Source organism: Silene latifolia, chromosome 11, assembly GCF_048544455.1.
Source record: "Silene latifolia isolate original U9 population chromosome 11, ASM4854445v1, whole genome shotgun sequence".
NCBI classification, from domain to species: Eukaryota; Viridiplantae; Streptophyta; class Magnoliopsida; order Caryophyllales; family Caryophyllaceae; genus Silene; species Silene latifolia.
In genome coordinates this window covers 119,718,491-119,737,564 of record NC_133536.1, presented here as the reverse complement: position 1 = coordinate 119,737,564, position 19,074 = coordinate 119,718,491, and the positions used below count along the sequence as shown (strand labels likewise).

General features: G+C 37.8%; 1 protein-coding gene and 1 long non-coding RNA gene across 2 annotated transcripts; both read left to right on the top strand.

The window, feature by feature from the left end:
* The first annotated feature begins 2,957 nt into the window (after positions 1-2,957).
* Positions 2,958-4,373, top strand: LOC141613878 (uncharacterized). The gene is made up of 2 exons (XM_074432620.1): positions 2,958-3,015; positions 3,829-4,373. Exons 1-2 carry the CDS (start codon positions 2,958-2,960, stop codon positions 4,371-4,373), a joined length of 603 nt encoding a protein of 200 aa, XP_074288721.1.
* A 7,554-nt stretch (positions 4,374-11,927) lies between these two features.
* Positions 11,928-13,711, top strand: LOC141615053 (uncharacterized). Its single transcript, XR_012529583.1, has 3 exons — positions 11,928-12,113; positions 12,248-12,783; positions 12,850-13,711. It is a non-coding gene; the product is annotated as an uncharacterized LOC141615053 (long non-coding RNA).
* Positions 13,712-19,074: the final 5,363 nt, after the last annotated feature.

The following is a 19,074-nucleotide window of genomic DNA, read 5'->3' as shown; positions in this document are numbered from 1 at the left end:
AGTTCTAATATCGTAGCTGTAACACCCCCTTCTCACTCGGCCAAGGTAATTGGGAGATGTTACCTTATCGGTTTCCCGAGGTAGTGAAATCGGAGTCACAATTGAAAAACAATTAACATAAATAAGTTTTTAGTCGATTACATAGACATAAATGAAATGAATAATACAACTCGTGACTACAAAACTAATCTAATCGACTATGCTAGACTCGAATGTCATCATCGATCGTCCCGTCTCCCGCATGCTACCAAAGCCAACCTATAAAACACTGCTCCCTATATGATCGGAAATATCATATGGATCGACACAGGCCACCCCGGAAATAGGTGACAATTACACAGACACAACAAACGTCAGTTTCAATACACAACATATATCACGACTCGATAAGCATAGACGCGATTTAAGCATGTGAATGAGACTCGACTATGCAATTACCCTACCGGGACACGCCCAGACGTACCAACAACCATCAGTGACAGGGACACGCCCACAACACCACATCTCACAAAAAGGTATCGGGACATGCCCGGACGTACCGGGTCCGGAAGCAAACCGGATCCCCTGCCAGACGTCGTGCCTCAACCACACGAGTTCCTCAGTGATTCAAGTCATTAATGTGCACATCCCCCTTGGGGTGTAAAACTCGAAGGGGTGACCCGAGCGCAAGACGGTTTCCGTCTTACGTCTCCTCAATAATCAAGTACCACCGCCAAAGACCTCCAACACAACACAAACACAACCATACATGACAAATGGGAGAACAACACTTAACATATGACCAATTCATGAATTCCATCCCACATGTTATGAACAACAACCCTTCCAATACCCACATGACATACTAACCAATTCATGAATGCATATGACAAGGAAAGACATACAAACATGCTTATACAACATTGAAACCGAGTAGGATAACCTACCTTTAAGCATAATCATCAAGGTAATCGAAATCACCAAGTATCCATCTCATAAAACCGTCTCATCCTACATAAACCATGTAATAACTATCACAATTCACTCTATACTAGTTTACAACATAAAATCCCTCATTATTAGTTACTAACTATTCATTTTACATAACTAAACACTAATCAATATCTCTTAATAAACCCTAACTCGAATTTACTCAAAAGGCAAAGGGGAAAAGGTGAGATTTCTACATACAAAGGTAGATTGGGGCATAGGAGGCATGTTCCACGTTAATCCAAGCTTGAAGGCCAAAGGAAGAGAAGTGGAAGCATTTTAGAGAGAGGGGAGGGAGTTTGGAGAGATAAGGAGGGAGGTGGGAAATGATTTTAGAGTTAGGGAGAAAGGGAGTAAATCCCGTATTCTGAAAACAGCGGCACTTGACCGAGTGCCAAGTCCACTCGGTCGAGTGCACTCACTCGGCCGAGTAGCACTCGACTCGGTCAAGTGGACGCACTGGGTCGAGTGTAAACCCACTTGATTCGCTGCAACACCACATGGTCAAGGCTCGGGTCAAGTGTAAGGCCATCGTTTCCTTCCTCTCACGCGTCCCAAGGTCTAAGTACGGGTTCCACAAATGTCGGGTATTACAGTCTTCCCCCCATAAAATGAACTTCGACCCCGAAGTTCGCCACCCACTCTCTTTCCCAAATATTCCTCGGTCTACTCTCGGGCTTCTTTCTTGGTTATCGTGTGTTCTCTTGCCATCATCACTCATATTGTTACCCAATTATATCCTATCTATCCTAGGTCTAGTTCGTTCTCACTAATTTGCCACGTATCATGCTCTTTCTTCTCTAAATTTCCGAGTTCTTACATTCACTCCTCCTAAAAGAGAACTTCGTCCCGAAGTTCGCTATGAGTCTCACAGGATACTCTTCCGGAGACCTACCATTATTACCGTAAGTTGTGTATGATCACTATATGTATATGAGGACTCTTTATGACTGGACACAACCACTCTTAATATTCAACATATCATTCACATATCGTATTGGACCGCCACAACACGTAGTAGTGTTGCCAACTCGTCATGTGGTGTGTACTCACTACTATTATTTACTTTTTCGCTATTATTGCGGAACGTCTACATATTTTCATGTACATTATGCCATCATATAGTCATTTGTAGTTCGATTATTTTCTTATACCGTCCAAACAACTAACAAGGTCAAGAGTAAACAATTCATAAGGGTCTATCGTGTGGGTTTTTTATGGTCAATTGACTCTTAGTAGGTCGGTATAGTTCAAAATCAAGGTCAAATGCGTTGTAGGTGGTCTAAAATTCCCAAAAGGGGTTAAATTCCACTGTGCTCGTTCGAATTCATAAGTTACTCGACCGACTCAGAATCACTTGGCCGAGTGGTCACGCCACTCGGTCGAGTGGGGGTATTTACAGGAGGTTTCCAGAACCTGTTTTTAGGCCTACTCGATCGAGTGGAGGGGACACTCGGTCGAGTGGACCACCACTCGGTCGAGTGGATAGGGCACTCGGCCGAGTGTCGCTGGGTAGTCTAAATTTCGGCCATTAATGGCCTCTAAGCTTCCTTATGGTTGAACATACATGCAATAGGGTCCAAACGGTGATCACTACACCATCCTACTATGCAAGGTCTACTAGTCTTGGCCTTATGTCCGGCTTAAATCATAAAAATCAAGTTGTTCAAAGCTTCAAATGATAATTAAAAGTCTCAAAGGATTCCAAATCATAAGACCACAACTACTTGGAGGAATTCCTCTTCTTGCCAATGCTAGGCATCCATTTTGCCCATCTGGAGCGACTCTTCACCGTCTTGCTTCCTCCTTCTGCTTGCTCCTCCCCCTTGTCCCCTTCCCCTTCTTTATTCTCCTCCACGTCCCTCGGGGCCCTACGAGTCGCCTCCTCCCATATTTCATCAAGGTCCATGGCCTCCGCCGCCGTAGATGTTACCGCCTCACTTCCGCTCCGTTGGTAGACATTACTAGGATAGATCTCGGCATCACCCATGTATGGGTCACACAAGTGTCCCACAGCGAAAGGAAAGTTGATCTCCCAATCTGATGGTTGGATACAATAGGCCTTGAAGACTCCGGAGGTGTCTCCGGGTCCGGACCAAAAGCTAGGGCGGTGGGCGGGTCGTACTCCTTGATTATAGGCCGCATCATGCATGTCTCTCAACACAAGGTCGGTGTTCACTCGGTGTATGAGGTATGACATGGGATAGTTGGAGTCAAAGGTGGGTGGGGCTTGGCCAAAATTCTCGGCATAAGGTGGGGGCATCATTGTTGTAGGCATAGAGTGGGGAAAAGATGTGGGAGCTTAGTCGATAGGAGCATGAGGCGAAGGAGGTAACGGGGGTGCCTCCCGTTTCTTGATGGCATCTTCAAGGTCAAAAGTGTGGTTACTAGGGATGGTATACAATTGGGCCTCGGGGCGGGGTGATCCCGCTCTCTCTAAAGGGGGAGTCGGGGGTAGGTCTGTTAGGTTCATATACCTATTATTAAACTCTTCTAATAGTGAACAAATTAACATTTTAATTATAAGTTCTTTAGATCTAGTGCATGCATAACAAAATAAGAGATTAATAAGAAAAACAATGTCCCTTACATAATTATTTTCGGATTTATGGGCACAAGTAAGGTCTCCTACCTTCACTTGTTCTTGAGCTATGATGAGTATTAGGATGATCCTACAAAACTCTATATTAAGAGCTCTCCTTTTGAATGCACCCAAGATTAGCCCTTATCTTCACTAAATAATATTAACTAGATATTTATTTAGTAATCTACCTTATAATTGACTACTAATACTCATATATATTACATTAATAATATTAGTAGTATTATTGAACAAATTAGATCATCATTGGATTATAGGATCACGAGGGTATACTGTTAAGAGCTGCTATGATTGGTTAAGGGACAAGAAACTTCAGATTGATTGGCACAAGGCTGTCTGGTGCAATATGGCTTTACCTAAGCATTCTTTTATTGCCTGGCTAATCTCAAATAGGGCACTTCAGCTGAAGGATAAACTGGCTAGGCTGCAGATTTCACAAGATGATCTGTGTTGTCTATGTCAGTCTGCTTTTGAAACACACCAGCATTTGTCTGAGGATTGTCATTTCTGTAAGAGTCTGTTATGTGGAGCTAGTACCTGGCTGAGTTCAGATTTTACACAGAGGAATATCTTGCATGTTATTAATAGGAAGAGATGGAGTTCAGTTCGTAAGAAGTTGTGTACTGCTGCTGTTTTGGCGTGCTGGTACACGATCTGGATACAAAGAAATAGTGCTCGGCTGGAAGGTATTGTTACCAGACCTGAACTGGTAATCCAACAGATTAGGAGGATGATTGTTTGTCGTTTTAATGAATGTAAGCCTCGAGTAGTTAGTCCAAAAGATAGAATATGGTTCTGTTAGGTGCATTTTATTTGATATTTGCACAAAATGATGTATGGTACCAAAACATATTGTAATTGCCGTTTTTAATGGAAAGCTTACATTTTAGAAAAAAAAAACAAATTAGATCATCATTTCTCAAGTTTTTAGAAAGATGAATAATGTAAGAGAGAAGTATGCATGAAATGAATGAATGAATTGTGTAAGAGTAAAAAATGAACCAAAACTACTCTTAAAAGAGTAGTATGGCCGGCTAGCTTGTGTCCAAAAAGGGCATCTTGCTTTTCTTTTTGCTCTTGTCAAAACATAGACTTGTAAGGCTATGTGTAGGTTAGGCATCATTAGCTTATTTTATCTCATAAAATAATTCACCCACTAACACCCATTATCCTCATTATTTCGGTCCATATATATAAAATGGACTATTATTTTATTTTGTCAATTTGTTACTTGTCACACAATATGTCACATGTAGTATGTTACATGTTATTAATTAATTTAATACATAATTAACAAATAAATATCATTTTATAAATTAATTAAATTAAATACAACAAATTGACTAGTGATACTTGATCACATAAATAAAATGTGTCATATAATTATAATTCACAACATATTGTAATTATAATTAACCATTCATTCTTATCTCAATTGTTTCACAAAAAATAATCAATTTTATTTATAAAGTATTTCAATTACTAAAATAAATCTTATTTAATCCAATTACAATAAGATATTAAATATTCTCTCTCACAATTGAATTGTTCAATTTTAAGGAATTGATTAACTTGTATCGTCATACAATTAATCATCTTTACTGATAAGGGCATCATCCTTTAGGTGTGACCTTAAGGGATCAACTGACCACCACCGTCCTACGACAGTAACGTCAAACTCTAGCAAGCCAATCATTACCGATTAATGTTGATCAGTTGACTATTTAAATTATCATCCCTTTCATATTCTTATTATGAGATTTAATTATGATATTAAATCATGTGATCGCACTATTGTTGAGGACACATTTTCTAACAAGGTCCTCGCCGGCGGGAAGCTTCATGTACCACTCATCATCAACCCTCCAAGAATAGGTATCGTCCTCCTCTCCATCTACTACCCAAGACTTAGCTTTTAATCAATCAAGATCAAAATAAACCACTTATTTAGACATGGGTACATCCACCGCCCCCGGTTCGTAAGCTAACAAGTTCTTGGCCGAACGAGTCACCAAGGCTCCACAATCTAAGAAGCATTGGTCCTCCTCGGCCATCCTCGCAAGGGCAAGACGTACCAAAGACATGGCATTGAAGTGGAGACGGTTTTCGTGGTGGGGGTTAAGGTAGGAGCTCAAGATTAAGACTTCCGTGGAGTTGAGCTTGCTCGGGTCCCTCCTCCGATAGAGGAGGTTGGTCAAGGAGCGCAAGAAAATATTTAGGACGGGGTGCTCAATGTCACTAGTCATCATGTTACTTACACTAACATTTTCCTTGCTTGTTTAAAGTTGATAATACTTTGAAGCCTTCATGTCCTTCTCAATCTTGTCATAGTGGCCTACAACTCGCTTACCCACCCCTAGATAGTTGGCAAAATCATCACTACCTAAGTTGAAAGAAGTATTCTTGAGCCTAAAGCTCACCTTATGGGTCTCCTTATCATAAGTGAAGGAGCTCAAGAACTCAAGGGTGAGGTCGGGGTAGCTTATCTCCTCCAAGTTGTACAAACCCTCCAACCCAAGCACCGTGAAGATATTATGTACCTCCTTCTCTATCCCTAGAGCCTCCAAGGTGCTTACCGACATGCACTTGGTCGGGGCCATCCTCCTAGTGGCTAGGACCTCAAACTTGTCCCGATGCTCCTCACTCCCAAAAGCTATGGATAGGTAGTCGGGCAGAGTGATAGCGGGCGATGCCTCCTGTTGGGGTTGGCGAGCATTCCTTTCACGACAGGTTCTAGCGTTCCTTGCCATGCTACATGAGAATCACACACAAGATACAAAGTGGGAAAGATAAGAATTGGAAGCAAATGTTGGATGTGAATGAGAATTTTCTCAACTTTTCAAATTGATGAATATCGCATGAGGAAAATTTCTAAGGTAGTTTCCTTGCCAATTTTTAACCAACTTTTCAAACTTTTCACATGTTACAAGTTCTTTTCCGGAAATTAAAGACTCGTGTGATATAATATGGCCCTTAAACATGACTTTAACCACATGTATTATCCATAGCCATCCTTCAACTTGTCAATTCAACCATGACACACAACACTTTAAAATTTTAATTAAATAATTACATGTTACTATTATTGTCGACCAAATTTTGTTAAAGTTGGTGGGAATAAAATTTAGCCTGCCTAAATTTGAAAGGAATTTGGGTGAGTAAAATGCTTCTTTATCATAAGAAAACCTTTAAATTGAACAAGTAGTAACATAAGTAGTGAGTATAAATTTAAAATTCAATATGGTTAGTGTCGATTTTCAAGACTTTGAGACAAAATTTCTTTTAATTCTTCTTATAAGGTGGTAGTACACACAAAATTCTCAATATTACCTCATAAGAAGTTCATCATTAAGGCATAAAAATGTATCATTCATGGAAATTTTAGGAATTGTGAGAGTTTCCACCCAAGTTTTAAGACAAAATCGATTTCATGTGGTTTACAATTTACATTATCAACCAAGATAGTTGTCCTATAAGGTGATTAAACTAGGTTTTGCTCATAAAAAAATCAAAATTTGGGGAAATCCGAAAATTTAAAACGAAATTTTTAGACGAAATTTACACATATTATGCAAGATCCATTCATGACAACAAAAGTTAAGCCTTTGTTGTCCAACTATACATAACAACAACCACCAAAATCCGATCATTGACCCAAGAACAACAATTTTCGAGCTCTACAATGGTGACCAAAACTTTTCTACAAAAATTTGATTTTTATCAACAATAATGGTATTAAAAGCTTACTAGTATCATGAATTAAGCAAAACAAACAACCAATTAACAAAACTTAAAGGATTTAGAAGTAGATCTAAGAAATTCAAATTTGGGGAAAAAAAGATGGAAGAAGATGAATAAGCTTACCTTGACAAAATTAGTGGGGTTATATGAGAAAGGTGGAGAAATCGAATTAATTCCAAGCAAATTAGAGAAACAATTGAGGTTTTTGGGGATTTTTGGTGAAGAAAGATATGAAGATATGAGGATAAGAATGAAGAATTGGGAAAATAAGGGCTTTAAGCCAAGTAAACCAACCCGTGTGAACCCACTCGGTCGAGTGCCAAGTGCACTCGGTCGAGTACGACTCCACTCGGTCGAGTGACGGATTTTTCCAGAGTGCATAACCCCTGGAATCAGGTCCACTCGGTCGAGTGCTCGCTTACTCGGCCGAGTTGGTACTCGCACTCGATCAAGTGATCCCGTTGGGTTTCAAATTATCACCAAGAGCTTATCGGCGGATTTTCTGCAAAACAATACAAGGTTCGGAAGTCCACCATCTAAGGGTGACCCGTCCCGAGTTAGTTCGTGCGGCACCAAGGTTGCCGATCCCTACTCCCTACATCCACACTTGCACTTACCTTACCGAAATGGTCACAATTTATATACTCACAGTAACACTATCAAGCACAAGATAGTCGCATAACATGAATCTAGGGAATGGGATTATCATTTTCCAAGAGATGTCAAGACATGTAAATCCATTCATATACATGTGAAATTTCATAGCATGCAAGTCTCTAACAACAACCATATCATTCATGCAATCAAACAACATTGTCTATATCATTCACCCTTACTTGTAACCACCCACGCAGTGACCAACCGATGCAAAAGGCACTAGTTTTGACATGAGGGCGCCCACTCATCCAAAACCGATCTCCTATTGTTTTCATGTCGAGTTCATTTTATTAGACACGCCTAGGTTGATTTAGGTTCATTTGTTTAGGTTCCAAAATCGAAGCTCTGATACCACTTTGTAACACCCCCTTCTAACCGGCCAAGGTAATTGGGAGATGTTACCTTCTCAGTTTTCCAAGGTAGTGAAATCGGAGTCACAATTGAGAAAAAATTAACATAAATAAGTGTTTAGTCGATTACATAGACATAAATGAAATAAATGAAATGAATAATACAACTCATGACTACTAAACTAATCTAATTGACTATGTTACAATCGAATGTCATCACGGATCGTCCCGTCTCTTGCATGCTACCAAAGCCAACCTGTAAGCAACTGCTCCCCATATGATCGGAAATATCTTATTGATCGACACAGGCCACCCCGGAAATAGGTGACAATTACACGGACACAACAAACGTCAGTTTCAATACACAACATATATCACGACTCGATAAGCATAGACGCGACATAAGCATGTGAATGAGACTCGACTATGCAATCAACATACCAGTACCGGGACACGCCCAGACGTTCCCACAACCACCAGTACCAGGGATACGCCCACGACACCATATCTCACACAAAGGTACCGAGACACGTCCAGACATACCGGGTCCGAAAGCCAACCGGATCCCCTGCCAAACGCCGTGCCTCAACCACACGAGTCCCTCCATGACTCAAGTCATTAATGTGCACATCCCCCTTGGGGTGTAAAACTCGAAGGGTCGACCCGAGCGCAAGACGGTTTCAAAACCGTCTTACGTCTCCTCAATAATAAAGTACCACCGCCAAAGACCTCCATCACAACACAAACACAACCATACATGACAAATGGGAGAACAACACTTAACATATGACCAATTCATGAATTCCATCCCACATGTTATTAACAACAACCCTTCCAATACCCACATGATATACTAACCAATTCATGAATGCATATGACAAGGAAAGACATACAAACATGCTTATACAACATTGAAACCGAGTAGGATAACCTACCTTTAAGCATAATCCTCAAGGTAATCGAAATCACCAAGTATCCATCTCATAAAACCGTCTCATCCTACATAAACCATGTAATAACTATCACAATTCACTCTATACTAGTTTACAACATAAAATCCCTCATTATTAGTTACTAACTATTCATTTTACATAACTAAATACTAATCAATCTCTCTTAATAAACCCTAACTCAAATTTACTCAAAAGACAAAGGGGAAAAGGTGAGATTTCTAGTTACAAAGGTAGATCGGGGCATAAGAGGCATGTTCCACCATTAATACAAGCTTGAAGGCCAAAGGAAGAGCATTGGAAGCATTTTACAGAGACGGGAGGGAGTTTGGAGAGATAAGGAGGAAGGTGAAAAATGATTTTAGGGTTAGGGGAGAAAGGGGGTAAATCTCGGATTCTGAAAACAGCGGGACTCGACCGAGTGCCGAGTCCACTCAATCTAGTGAACTCACTCGGCCGAGTAGCACTCCACTCGATCAAGTGGACGTACTCGGTCGAGTGTAAACCCACTCGATTCGCTGCAACACCACACGGTCAAGACTCAGGTTAAGGGTAAGGCCATCTTTTCCTTCCTCTCATGCGTCCCAAGGTCAAAGTACGGGTTCCACAAATGCCGGGTATTACAGTAGTTGATGCCTTGTCACGAAGACATTCATTATTGATTGAATTGGATGCGAGGATTCTAGGTTTTGAGCACATCTAGGAACTATATAAATCTGACCCGGAATTTTCCAAGGAAGCGATCGAACCAACTGGATTGTATTCTGTCTAAGATGGTTATCTTTTAAAAGGTAATCGACTTTGTATTCCAATTGGTTCTATTCGGGAATTGTTGGTGCGTGAAGCTCATGGAGGGGCTATTGCCGGGTATTGTGGGGTGAACAAAATGAATGATATCCTAAGTGAGCACTTCTACTGGCTGAAAATGAGCAAGGGTGTGCAAGAAATAGTGGCGAAATGCGTGGTGTGTCATAAGACCAAGAGCTCGTTCAATAAGGGTTTGTATACACCACTACCCGTACCTACACAGCCGTGGAATGAGGTGAGTATGGAGTTCATACTTGGGTTGCCAAGGACTCAAAAAGGTAAGGACTCGATTATGGTGGTGGTTGATCGATTCTCTAAGATGGAACATTTCCTACCGTGTCATAAAATTGATGATGCAATGAAAGGGGCCGAGTTATACTACAGGGAGATTGTTCGGTTACATGGAATTCGTCTTACTATTGTATCGGACCGGGATGTTAAATTTTTGAGCTACTTCTAGAAGACACTTTGGAGATTAGTTGGTACAAAGCTACTTTTTAGCACGCCTCACCAACAACAAATAAATGGTCAAACCAAGGTGGCAAACCGGACTCTAGGAAGCTTGTTGCGAGGGTTGGTTAGCAAAAGCAAAAAGGATTGGGATTTTAAATTGGCTCATGCTGAATTCGCTTATAATTGTACACCATCGGTGTCTACGTGCAGAGTTCTATTCAAAATTGTGTATGGCGTGAATCCATACCTGCCCATTGACTTAGTTCCAATTCCCAAGAAGGAGCTGCTGAGTTTCGATGCTAAGGAGAGGCAGGCAGCATTTCTTCGCATTTGTGAGCAAGTTCGTGCCCAGGTTCAGAAGGCAAATATTAGGTACATGGAGAAAGCTAATAAGCATCGAAAACAGCCTGTTTTTAAAGTGGGTGATCTTGTGTGGTTGCACCTAAGGAAGGAGAGATTTCCGTCCAAAAGGAAGAACAAGTTGATGCCCCGAGCTGATGGTCCATTCAAAATCCTTGAATGCTATGGCTCTAATTCATACAAACTGAAATTGTCGAGTGAATATAGAGGAGTAAGCGCGTCAAGCAATGTAGGCGATCTGTCCCTATACTTCGAAGATGAGCATTTGAGGTCAAATTCTCAAAAAGAAGGAGAGAACGTAGGAGCCTTCACAGAGAAAGCGAGTGAGCTACTCATTAGTTGAAATGCAACCTTAATTACAGAAAGCTTGAAAATGTGTTTAAGTTGTTTGGCGATGCTAAAATGGGTAAGCAATGAAGATTGTGGGGCTGGATAAAACGGTTTGTGAAACCGTATAAGCTACTGGTCGTGTTTATGTTATAAGCTATATTATTAGTTATTTTATTTCAAATAAGAGATTAGGAAACTTGTGAAAGTTCCTAATTATAGATTATCTCAAGATTATTTTATTTCCTAGTTTATTAATTCCTTAATACTCAAGCTAGGTTAGTTTTCAATCAATCAATATATATATATATATATATATATATATATATATATATATATATATATATATATATATATATATATATATATATATATATATATATATATATATATATATATATATATATATATATATATAAAGAGGCTTTTTTCAGGCAATGCTAGAGACCCCAACCTTATAAAACTACCTAATTAATTTTTATTTAAAATAATATTATGTATAATTATCCCAATATTTATGTATAGTTAGTTATCCCTAATATTTGTGCAAATTCTATCTAATATTGGTGCAAATTCTATCTAATAGAGTTTTATAAATTAACTGCTTTTCCAGGTTGTTCTAGCTAAGAACTGTTGATTTAAGAATTCTCTTATCCTACACGATCTTTTACCTATTTAGCTTTGAATTCTGCAATCTTTCATATGCAATTAAGGAAGTAAATCAAACAGCAAATGCTGTAGTTACAGTCAAACACTCAAAACCAAGGGATCTTCTCTTTATGCCTCTGAATATACCGAAACCCCAACCCCTTTCATTTACAGTCTTCGGATATAAAAACCGAGGACCTTCCAATCTCTGAATATGTCGATTTCAAACTATTGATCATATATGCTAATGTTACTAGTAGTAATGTTTTTAACTTATTTTTTTACTGACATGCTGTTTGGTACCTTGTCGGTTTTGTTCTTTAAGACAATATTTTTTGTGTCATGCTGCGACTAACTCCGCTGATTTGTTTCTTAACATGCAGTTCAGAAGATGGTACTAGAAACGATAAGGCGTGTTCTCTCAGTATGTTTCCTTGTCTCAATTCTTGCTGCTAAGGGACGCTCAAGGATTCATGGGTCAGAATATGCTGGCAAAACTGTCAAGGTAAAAAAAATATTGAGATTCAATAGAAAACATTGGAATTGTTGTTGGTTGACATTTAAAATGATTACAGAACGAGTATGGAGATACATATGATTGTATAGATTTCTACAAGCAACCTGCATTCGATCATCCTCTCTTGAAAAATAAGTCTTTCCATCCTCAGGTAATTAAATGGGGCATAAAATCCTGAGTTCATGTCGTGTTTACGGATTAGACCAATATTTGCCTCAAACGATTAGAAACAACGATATCTCTTGGGAGATAAATGCAACCGCAACTGATATACCTCTATTAAAGGATGGAGGTTATCCTCAAGGGACAGTTCCCGTTAGAAGAATGAACAAGAGCGGTGGTATTTCTAAAGCGAAGATTTCAAATACGACAAATGAAGTCATATCTGCCTCTGGAACTATGGTAAGTCTTCCTTGAACCAAGTCGATTCTTGATTACAGAAGGTTTACTACGTTGTTTGTCATGTAGTTTGCAATCAGTCAAACAAATACCAATATGTGGAAATTTTACAACGGAGTTGGTGCAATTATGAGTGTTTACAACCCGCGAGCTTTGGCATCCTAATACAGTTCAGCGGAAATTATACTAAAGGGTGGTACAGATTCCATTGTGGCAGGATGGACAGTTAGTCATCTGAACTCAACTTGTATGTGGAAGTTTTTCTTTCTTTCTTTCGTCTTAATTCTAGGAAAATGAGCTTTTAAGAAAGTGTATCCTCTTTTTAGTTGCTGATATTTTGGTTAATTTCCTGCTGTTTATGTTGTGTAACGATATAGAATCTCATTTGAGACCGTCTTAAGCTTAAGACGGATTCTTTTCATGCTTATTGTTATGTTGATACTTCCACCGAAAGAAACGTATACATTAACGGAACTCAGGCCCAGATTGACTCTGCCAAAGAGTTGGTCAATGAAGTTATTAGCGGAGTAAGCTGCTCCCTTTTATCATTTTCATACTCTTGTGTCTTGGATTCATCATTCGTCTTTCCTTTGAACCCATTTGCAACTGCTTTAATTACACATTACTATCAATTATCAGTTCCCATGTTTTCTATGTATTGCCCTCATAGCTAATATAACTAATGTGCACTAATGAACAAAACGGAGGGTCTGCACATTGTAATACACAAAACCTACTCTCACGGTTCATGCATCGTGTCAAATGTTAGCCACATTCATCCCAACTGTTTTTATTGCAATGCGTTGGATAATAGGACACATATATGATGCAGGAGTGGTCTTACATTCCTGTCGGAGGCTCTTTACCCAGTACAGAGCAAAGGAACCTTGCATTTGGTGCTGCTGCAAGCATGGTGCATCCAGCCACAGGCAGGGACGAAGCTCGGACCAAATTCCAAGCAGGGCCGAAATTTTGGTTATGTCTACTAAGCATATTCTTTGTGAAAAGTTTGTTAATCAAACGTAAGCAATCCAATAGAACGAAGGAAGTCTAATTTTTTAGAATATTTTATTTAAACATGCAACTAAATAATGAAATTATATATACTCCCTCTGTCTTAGTCATTTGTGTACCTTCTATATTTTTCGTTAGCATTATTTTAATCAAAGGTAAACAGATAAGTTTTCCTATAAAATGATTTTTTACTAATAATTTATTCAAGGCGAGACGGCTACGATTGTAAAATTATTTATTAAACAAAGTTATTCTTGTGTAAGACGGTTTGACACTAATATAGTTGTTAATTGTTAGAGCATGGACATTGAAGAGTATATAACAATCCTCTTATTTTTCCCTTCTCCCTCTATCTTTTTGACACATCACATTCTTTTTCATCCAACACATTTTCCACTATCTCCATCCTCCTCCTTCTCTTCTTCAATTTTTTTCCCACATCAAAGAGGATCTTTTCTACTTCCTCTTTCATATTTTAATTATTTTCTCTATTGGAAATTAAATAAAATAATGTCCAAATGCAATATTTTTATAGGTGAGTGAAGAGAGTGGGCACAAAGGCCTAGGTTGTACTTCCTCTAAAAATAGAGGAAGACTTCCTCTTCCTCCTTCAAAGAGGATGTTTAATAGTAGTTCCACATTGAAGAGGACATCCTCTTAGCACCCTATTTCATCTAAGAGGATGGTCAATTCTCTTCAATGTGGATGCTCTTAAGCGGATCCAAACAAAACTCCATCAGTGAGCACGTGATGTAAGGGAATATATATGGCATCATTACCACTATGCCACCGAAAGATTATTGAATAATGTATAACTTAATGTTTAATTATTCCTTCAAAGCTTGCCCGGGCCATGGCCCATACAGCCCAGACATAGCTTCGTCCCTGGCCACAGGCAGGATACAAGTTAGCTTAATGACAGTTCCATAGCGTAATTTAATAAATTGATATCATGCTCATAGTAGAGTGATAAATCCTATTGTGACTACTTTTCCTATGCAAATGACAATTATTCACAATCAAATCGCTAAAAAACGAGAAACCCATTTGCACAAACCAAGTACCCTGCAAAATTAACCCTAATCCACGTCCTAATTTAGCAAAATTAACACCCCTTTTGCCCTAATTGATTCAATTGATTAAAGATGGTCTCTCATTAATCTCAATAAAAGACCTCTCTCATAAAGAAAATTATCATTTTATTATCATTTTTTTAAAATTTTTACTTGAACACAATTGGTGTAATATTTTATTGTATTTTTCCATTTATCTAGAAAATATAACTACATTATTAGATGAAGCTCTTCCCGTTAATTTGACACTTCTACCGTTCTACAATTCTAATGCTCCTTAATTAACCAAAAAGTCCAAATAAATTGGTTAACAACTACGAATTTTGAGGGTTTATACATTTATTTATTTTTATTTTTTTCGGTGATGCTCATACATTTATTTATTTGATAGGGAGATAAACAATGGGGATAAACAACATAGTAAGGTAAACGACTTGCAGTTTTGAGGAGTTTACATTGTATAATGAGGTGATGACAATCGTTGAGCTAAGTATTTGGGTGATAAGCAAAGCATTTAATCAAAGTTTCATTTACTATAACTATATGGTGTTTTACGTACGGATAACTAACTTAATTTACAAATTACTAAATTATATTCCATCAGAAAATTTATCTATAAATTTGAAAAGTGAAAACTTAAAGGATAAAACTTTAAAATAATTTGTAATTATCTTATTCTAACAAATTGTAATTCCTATTCCTAGAGCCTTACGTTTATGTAATTGAAATACAACTTTCACATATCATTCAAAATGATATTAAAAGATCTAAACAATTAAAGGAAGGACAAATTTGAAACCCGTGCAACGCACGGGCACAAAATCTAGTATTAGTATAAATAAGGCTTTTATAACCTTATTTTCGGTAGCTTACAGTTATAATGCAAATCGTTCTTTGTGAATAATTCAACATCTATAACTTGCGAGATTGAGTGTTTCCTGTGTTGTAAATTATTAATCTCATTATTTAACATATTCATATATATGACATTTAATTGAGTCATAAAATTAAATCTAGATCTTATGCATGCAAACATAAATAGAAATAGAGAGAAAATCGTCACTTCTTACTATAGAATTTCGGATTAAAGGGCACAAGTAAGATCTCCTTCTTACTTGTTCTTGAGCTTTCCTTATATAGAAGAACAAGGATTCAAGCTTAGAATCCCTCCCAAAGATGTATACCAAGATAACCTCTTAAAAGACTAATATTATTAGTACTAGAACAATATTAATATTTAATAAAAATTGACCCAAAATATTTGTATGTTCTCTTGTAATTTCGGCCAAGAGAGGATGAATGTTGAGAGATTTTTATTTCTCTAAGCTTTCATAAGTTAGAGAGAGTTTTTATTTTTCTTTTACTAGAAAAATTGTTCAAATTGTGAATGAATTATTAGAGAGAAAAACTCTCTATTATTCCCTTAGAAAACTGGTTATAGGGGGTGGCAAGGGCCAATGCATGGCCAAGATGCTCTTCACAAAAGTAACTAGGTGTGCATGGCTATGTATTAGGTCTTATGATTATGCTTTCCACTTAAACATAATTAACATAATTTAAACCTAATACTCCCTCCTTATTTTCGGCACTTACATAAAATGGGAGGTCCATTTTATATTTTGTCATTTGTCAATTTGTCATATGTTACATGTTACATGACATGTCACAATGCAATGTATTTTTAACATATTAAAAATCAACGTATTAATAAAAATACGTCATGTACAAAAATAGACTTAGTAATTCATAATTACTTGTACCAAAAATGGTTTATCAATTATAAATCACAACGTCTTGTATTTATAATAAATTATTCATTCAGTTTCAATTGTTTCGTAAAAAATAATTTTATTTAAGTAATAAAACAATTTGATTACTTAGACCGTATCTTATTCAATAGAATTACAATAAGATACGTCAATAAAACCCACAAAATCGTCCGTCAATTTTTAAGCAATTTAATTAACTCGTATCGACATACGATCAATTAAATAATCAATTAAGAGTGTTACCCTTTAGGTATGACCTAAGGGGATCAACTGATCACCACCGTCGCACGACAGTAATGTCAAACTCTAGTCAGCCAATCATTACCGATATGTGTGGACCAGTCGACTGTAAAATATTACATCCCACATGTCGGAGGACACATATTCCAACAATCTCCCACTTGTCCTCGACAAGTGTGCGTCACCAATTCTCTTGTCCTATTACTATCTACCACTCAATGCAAGGTGTCTTTCAGGTCGTACTTGCAAGTGATCATATCGAGAGTGGTTTCCTCGATCTGGAGAATAACTGATTGAGCGGAATTATCCACCATGGATACATTCCGAGCGTGGCCACGCATTTCCAGTTCATTACTCCTCGAGTGGCCTCGAGATATTGTTATAACCCTGACAAGGGGTGGACAATTCCTATCGCACTTATTCCCTTCGACTAGGTACAGCCATCATAACCCAAAATATGCCCATTTGACCCCATTTACGAAGGTCGTAGTAACATAAATCAAAGTTAATTTGTAACTGTGCCACCTTAGGCGAATAGTCTTTAGTCAAAAGAATCGACTCATAGAATACTATAGTAGCTCTCGCCACGACCAGGGTATATAAATTTGCCAGAACTCTATAAGCGGTCATTAGGCCCGACAAAGTATTCCTAACAGTCTGCCTATGTGATCGACTAGTCATCTCACATGACTCCATGGCACTTGAACTTGCCATCAATCGCATCACACTCTAGTCACTTCGAGGCGTCACCTCATGTAAGTGACTATGGTCGAATACAATGCTAATCCGTGTTCACTTTAACGGGGTTCAATTGTCTCTACAACCCGTTTGGATGTAACAAGGTATAAGGTGAGTTAATAATAACTCAAACGACGAATGTCGACATGACATTCGGGTAGTCAATACCATATTACAACCTTGTGATGTATATCGTAAGTGTGTAAGAAACTAGTCGATTGCAATAGAAGTTTAACATACCATGTGTCCATGTGTTCATACTTCTTGTATTGCATTTTCCTTTATATTCATGTTATCTCTCATAGCATGAACCTTACCAAGTACACATTTAGGTTCCCAACCTAGGTTTTGGTTCTTTATCTTGAAAGAACTTTCTTGTTGTTTATCACATAACCAACAAATTGTGGTGGATAATATAACTTGCACTGGTCAAGTGTTCTACCAACTCGCAATGCACTAGGTATACGTTTTGTAGGGTCATGCAACAATTGTCATGACAATTAGCCTAGCACTTCTCATAAGTCCTAGCATATTAGAAAATACTAGTTTGAGTAACTTCTTACTATAACTAAGTATCTTTCAAACTTCTTAGTTCTCTGTAAGCTTAATTAGCTTAGGATCTTCATAAATCCTTACGCGTTTTCGAACTTCAATATGTGCAACTTCTTGTCACATAATAGAGTGTTCTGTCAAACACTAGAATAGCTCATTAGTTCTCCTCGAGAATTCATGACGATTCTTCTATGGCTTGCCAATGACTCATCATGCTCTTAAGCATATGATTCATTATTGGACATGTGCATGATTATTCTAATGGCGGAAACATTAGTGATATTTAATCATGTGATCAACCATTCTTAGGTTCAATGAATGACCATGACTGCTTATGGTAATTCCATTTTCATTGACATGAATAACCTACATTTCTCGTTGATTTGATGTGTATATCTCAATACCTATCCAACATCGCATGATGTGATTGGATTCATCATAGTCCATTTTCATCCAGAATTGAAAAACTCAAACACTTCTTTGTGAAGGATAGTACTAGCTCGTCATTCTCAATGAGTAATGAGTTATAAATTTTACAGGATGATTGCTCCCACTAAATTCCATGTCTTCACATGATAATTTCAAACTCCCACTTAATTCCACATGTTTCACAATTAACTACTCAATCGAAACATTTCAAGAATTGAAATACATTTTGCTTTGCCAAGTTATTAAGATTAAAACCATATATGTTCCCAGCATATCCTTTCAAAATACCTATTTTGAAAAGGTTTCAGTCTTAAACTTATGGAAAGAGATTTTAATCTCTAACTCATTCATTTTTATAATGATGCGTAGCAATGTCATTATTTAAATGTGAAATTCCATTTAATACACGTCCTTCTCAAAATACCCTTTTCCGGAAGAAGGTTTAACCATTTCATTTTCATAATGAGGTTAAGTAATGA

What these genes read in the sequence shown, in the direction of transcription:
- LOC141613878 (XM_074432620.1), top strand. Translation starts at nt 2,958, where the DNA reads ATGTATGGGTCACACAAGTGTCCCACAGCGAAAGGAAAGTTGATCTCC. An exon ending in GTTGATCTCCCAATCTGATG is followed by an intron (nt 3,016 to 3,828) that starts GTTGGATACAAT and finishes ATTGGATTATAG; the next exon opens with GATCACGAGGGTATACTGTT.